Source organism: Cherax quadricarinatus, chromosome 22 (assembly GCF_038502225.1).
Source record: "Cherax quadricarinatus isolate ZL_2023a chromosome 22, ASM3850222v1, whole genome shotgun sequence".
Taxonomy (NCBI): domain Eukaryota; kingdom Metazoa; phylum Arthropoda; class Malacostraca; order Decapoda; family Parastacidae; genus Cherax; species Cherax quadricarinatus.
The window spans coordinates 30,476,369-30,482,368 of NC_091313.1; the positions used below are offsets into that span (position 1 = coordinate 30,476,369).

The 6,000-nt window shown below is 40.4% G+C and overlaps 1 protein-coding gene across 4 annotated transcripts in view; it reads left to right on the forward strand.

Moving 5' to 3' along the window:
• The window catches only part of trh (PAS domain-containing protein trachealess), a 119,184-nt gene extending 114,460 nt beyond the window's left edge, over window positions 1-4,724 (forward strand). For all 4 annotated transcript variants that reach the window (XM_070087623.1, XM_070087624.1, XM_070087625.1 and 1 more), the window contains one exon: window positions 2,598-4,724. In XM_070087623.1, coding sequence (XP_069943724.1) covers window positions 2,598-3,512 — 915 coding nt within the window. In that variant the 3' untranslated portion in view covers window positions 3,513-4,724. The remainder of the gene's footprint in view (window positions 1-2,597) is intronic.
• The last annotated feature ends 1,276 nt before the right edge of the window (window positions 4,725-6,000 follow it).

Sequence of the window (6,000 nt, forward strand, 5' to 3'; positions counted from 1 at the left end):
ACCCACTGCTTCACGAACTTCGCCCACACTCACAACTGGCTCTTCCTCACCCCTACAAGATGTTATTCCTCCTTGTCCTATACATGAAATCACAGCTTTCCTATCTTCAACATTTAACAATTCCTCAAAATATTCCCTCCATCTCCCTGATACCTCGAACTCTCCTCTTTTTAACTGTCAAATCCATTTGTTCCCTAGGCTTCCTCAATTTATTAATCTTGCTCCAAAACTTTTTTTTTCTTATTTTCAACAAAATTTGTTGATAACATCTCATTGCTTCACAACTCTCTTAACCTCTCATATGCTAACTTTTTCTCCCTTACTACTCTCTATACATCATTCCACCAATTGCTCTTCTTCCCTCCTGCACCCACTTTCCTGTAACCACAAACTTATGCTGAACACTAACACTATATTCTTAAACCTACCCCATACATCTTCAACCCCCCTTTGCCTATACTCTCACTAGCCCATCTATCCTCCAATAGTTGTTTATATCTTACCCTAACTGCCTCCTCTTTTAGTTTATACACCTTCACCTCTCTCGTACTTGCTGCTTCCATTTTCCTTGTATCCCATCTACCTTTTACTTTCACTGTAGCTACAACTAGAAAGTGATCTGATATATCTGTGGCCCCTCTATAAACATGTACATCCTGAAGTGTACTCAACAGTCTTTTATCTACCAATACATAGGATAGGAGTGAATGGAGGCGAATGATACTTGGGACCTGACGATCTGTTGGAGTGTGAGCAGGGTAATATTTAGTGAAGGGATTCAGGGAAACCGGTTATGTTCATATAGTCGGACTTGAGTCCTGGAAATGGGAAGTACAATGCCTGCACTTTAAAGGAGGGGTTTGGGATATTGGCAGTTTGGAGGGATATGTTGTGTATCTTTATACGTATATGCTTCTAAGCTGTTGTATTCTGAGCACCTCTGCAAAAGCAGTGATAATGTGTGAGTGTGGTGAAAGTGTTGAATGATGAAAGTATTTTCCTTTTGGGGATTTTCTTTCTTTTTTGGGTCACACTGCCTCGGTGGGAGACAGCCGACTTGAAAAAAAAAAAAAAAACATAGCCCAACAAACTACTGTCATTACGCCCTACATCATATCTTGTATACTTATCATCTTTTTCTTAAAATACATATTACCTATAACTAAACCCCTTTCTATACAAAGTTCAATCAAAGGGCTCCCATTATCATTTACACCTGGTATGCCAAACTTGCCTACCACACCCTCTCTAAATGTTTCTCCTTTAGCATCTAGGTCCCCTACCACAATTACTCTCTCACTTGGTTCAAAGGTTCCTATACATTTGCTTAACATCTCTCTCATCTACATTCCCCTCTTCTCCAGGTGCATACACACTTATTATGACCCACTGTTCACATCCAACTCTTATTTTAATCCATATAATCCTTGAATTTACACATTTATATTCCCTCTTCTGCTTCCATAACCGGTCCTTCAATATTATTGCTACCCCTTCCTTAGCTCCAACACTCAGATACTCCTGACTTAATCCCATTTATTTCTCCCCACTGAAACTCTCCTACCTCCTTCAGCTTTGTTTCACTTAGGGCCAGGACATCCAACTGCTTTTCATTCATAACATCAGCAATCATCTTTCTTATCTGCACTACATTCAAGCATCCCAGTTTTATATTTTTTTCCTCATTTTTAGTAATTGTGTACAGGAGAAGGGGTTACTAGCCCATTGCTCCCAGCATTTTAGTCACCTCATATGACACACGTGGCTTACAGAGGAAAGATTCTTTTCCAATTCCCCATGGACAACAGAGAAAAAAAAAAGAGCAAGAGATATTAAGAAAAAGAAGAAAAACCCTAGATGTGTGTATGTATATATATGCATGCCTGTGTAGTGTGACCTAAGTGTAAGTAGAAGTAGCAAGATATTCCTGTTATCCAGCGTGATCGAGACAAAAAAAAGACACCAGCAATCCTACCATCATGTAAAATGGTTACAGGTTTCTGTTTCAGTCACCTGGCAGGATGGTAGTACTTCCCTGGGTAGTTGCTCTCTACCAGCCTACTACCTACAGATGGATTTAGCCCTTATAAAATAAAAGGGGAGGGTAGAACAAGAAATAAACAACAATGTGTAATGCATTTATTCTTTAATACACTTCTGATTGTTCTATTATCGTTTAGTAACACATCTTGGTAAAATAAAATAAACTATGCCTGGCTGACATTTTTGTGTGGAAATTCTTTATATATTTTCAGAAGATACAACATAGAAAATATGCAATGTTAAAAAATGCCTTAGGAAGTGGTTTACAAGGGTAAAATTGGTTGCATCTCTAAGCTTAATCTAATATGCTTTGTAGTTTGTAAGATATTTACTGTATTACTAATCCTTGCTAATCCATGCCTGGTGATTACTAATATACTAACAGACTAACTTTTTTGTGACATATTAGGAGTATCTTTCACAGTTCTTATTGTGCACAAATTATTCAGTCTGAAATATAGCTTGTGTACACAAAATAATTAAGTAAATATATTATTCACAATATAATTAAACATTATTTTAAAAACTTTTGTCTGATAAAACTTGTGTTGCAGGCCCCTGGCGGCCTGTTGACTCCGATGGGGAATGCTGACGTTACAGAGGACTCGGGAGGTGGTTGTGAAGGAGCACCATCCCCTGGTCGTGTTTCTGAGCCACCAGTATCAACTCCAGGCACACCTCATGCCAGAGCCACACCAATGATGACCACCACACCTTTAGAATCATCACCTACTGCTACAGTTGCACCGCCAACTCGCAGTGATGAAGGTGCTGTAAGGGACTTGGAAGCAGCCATGACGAGACACTTACCTGATGATACAACAGATTTCTCAACTGATGCTCTGCTCAAGACAGGAGGCACATCAGCTGCCATAAGTAATACTGGGCACCGCTCTACTATTCAGTGGGTAGGGGGCACGAGTGGACAGCAGGGATCATCTTTACCAGCTTCTACTCTTTTAAGACAACTCTATGCAAGCCGTGAGAGTGTCATACGCTCGTCTGTTCAGCGATCCTATTATTCAGAAATGGGTTCAGCTCTCCCAACCCCACCAGGATCTGAGGGTTATCAGGATACAATGTTCAGCAAGGGACATGATTTTCCATATCCTGGAGGTAGCCTTGCAGGATCTGGCTATCCTGATTATCATTCTGCCATGACGCCACCATCAAGTGTTTCACCTCGTGAAAAAATGGCTGGTGATTGCAGCGACCTGCGAGGAGCAACAGGAACCTACCTAGGTGATGGTGGTGGTATGCCTGCCCAGCCTGTGCCTCTTAAACCACAAGTATATTCTTATGGGTCCTCGGGAGTGCCCCTAGACTCTTCATACTCTGCACCACTCTCCGACCAAGCTGGACTGTACACACCTTCCAGTTTTCACCTCTATCATGCAAATACAACAAAGTCCACATCATCATATGATAGTCTACGTGCTGGTGGGTCTTGGTATGCACCCTCATCATAGCAACAATAGTGTCCATAATTCTTCCTAGATCCCAGGCTTTACCATGCACAACAGCCTGATGTCTTTATGAACATCAGAAGTGAGGTGTAAATGGGGTCAGACTCATGGAACTTCAAAGTTTTAAGCTATATTCTAATTACTGAAATGCATTCTTTAGCCTGCATTGTAGTGAAAATATTTTTACAGCACATGCAGTCTTCAGTGAGTATGAAGTGAGCAGTGACACTTTCTCCAAACAGTATTCAATAAGCAGTATGCATGTAGGCTACTAGTGCATCGACAATACCTCCCTTGTAAAAAAAAAACTATATTCAGTAACAGATCACATCATAGTGTGGTTATAAGGAGTGTGTTTCTACAGCTCTGTTCGTCTGTCTTCCACGGGCTCCCCTGGATACATATCGCAATTTTTTTTTTTCATTGATTAGCCAAGCTGTAAGAATAAACTGATGCCAGTTTCCTATGGAGGTGAAATAAGCTCATGGGAATGAGTTAAAACATATCCATAATGTCTGAATCAGTCTTGACTAGGTAGGGCCTGAGGAATTTTTCAAGTCATTCCTCTTAGAGTAATATATTGTAATATTTTTAGATTTATTATAGTTATTGCAATTGTCACACTGTATTTGATCCATACAAATGATGAAATATTAAAGACAGTTTTTAGAAAATATTAATTAAAATTATGAATGTATTAATTGAATAAATTATAAAAATAATAGAAACTAAACCTACACACACTTTTCTGTCATGAACGACTTGAATGAATGAATAGAACAGAAGGGAACTTGAATGGTAATACATGCATACAGTAGACCCAATCCTGTAACTGCTCCGACAGCTTAAAATAACATTTCACAACCAGCACTTCTGCGACATTGTTTCAGCAGCATCAACTATGATCCTGCTCTCTTAACCCACAGCCTCATCAGCTTTCAATGTGCATTAGTTTTCATTCCCTCAAACCCATATACATACTTGAACTTGTGACCAATTGTAATGAACAACTGTCATTCTTCTGTTTATTCATAGACCTTTGTTTAATATGACTTGAATTTATGGACTACGTGGCTTTGAGAATAGATGTACCATGGAAGCTTTTGAGACTGGGATGACGAGACAGTTGGTGCTACTTAATCCTTGTCACAGAACTAATTTTAAAACCATCCTATTGTAGTAATAAAGGTAGAATTACCGACAATATGTTCGGTTTCAAGTGTGTTCTTTTACCTGTGTGGCAATGTTCTGCTGTTCAGGAGCTGTGTCAAGCCATTATAAACAATAAAAGGGCAGAGGGTATATATAGGTACCATGGGGTCAGTATGCTTACTCTCACCTCATGTGGTACTTACGTATACCCTTTGTAACAGCCTGACAAAGCTCCTGGAGAGAGAAAAGGTGCCCCAATGTCACATTAGTTGCACGTGTGTCCTGTTACCTAACATCCTATTATAAGCTCTGTGGAAGAGTGGTTACAGCATTGCGCCTGCTATATGCATGGACTATGGTTCAAGTCAGTGCACAAGATAAAATTGAAATCTGTATTTTTAGCATACTAATTATATCAGTGTTATTAGTATTTCAGTTCATCCTTGCACTGTACAGTGTGCTCAAACCCCTGGCAAGCTAGTCCTAAAACTAGCAGGCCAATGTGCTAGCTATACAAACCATACCACGAGCGGGGATAGAACCCACGATCAGAGTCATAAAATTCCAGACCTACACAGTAGCCACTGGGCCAGCTGGCTACAATAAGATTCATCCAAGCTGGCCTAGTGGCTAGAGCATCGGTCTAGAGTTTTATGACTCTGAACGCGGGTTCTATCCCCGCCCGTGGTATGGTTTGTTTGCAATCGTGTCATTACGATTTCGTGAATCATAATGCTAGCTATACCTTTATATACCTTTGAAGAGTTTTATTACTCCCGGAGCCCGGCCATAGGCCAGGCTTGCCTGGTCAACCAGGCTGTTGCTTCAGGAGGCCCGCTACCCCACATATCCATCGCAGCCTGGTTGATCTGGCACCTGGTGAAGATACTTGTCCAGTTACCTCTTGAAGGCCTCCAGACGAGCCTGGCCCATGGCCGGGCTCTGATAGTGAAACTCTTCAAAGGGATATAAAGGTATAACTAGCACACTGGCCTGCTAGTTTTAGGACTGGCTTGCCAGGGATTTGAGCACTCCATGCAGTGCAAGGATGAACTGAAATACTAATAACAATATAATTATGCTAAAAATGCAGATAAGATTCGTCCAACTACGTATGTTTTTATACACCATGGGGAGGTCATGGTGGTAAGAGATTAATTTGTTAAATTTCTGTGTTATGGTCATAGTGGGACCTATGCTAACCTTTGTGATATATAGAAATGTACCTAACTGGACAAATCATATTAGGCTAGCATGATCCAGTGGATAATGCATTGACCTGCTAGTTTTAGGACTGGCTTGCCATCGTTTCCAGCCCACCGTGAATTTTTTTTTTTTT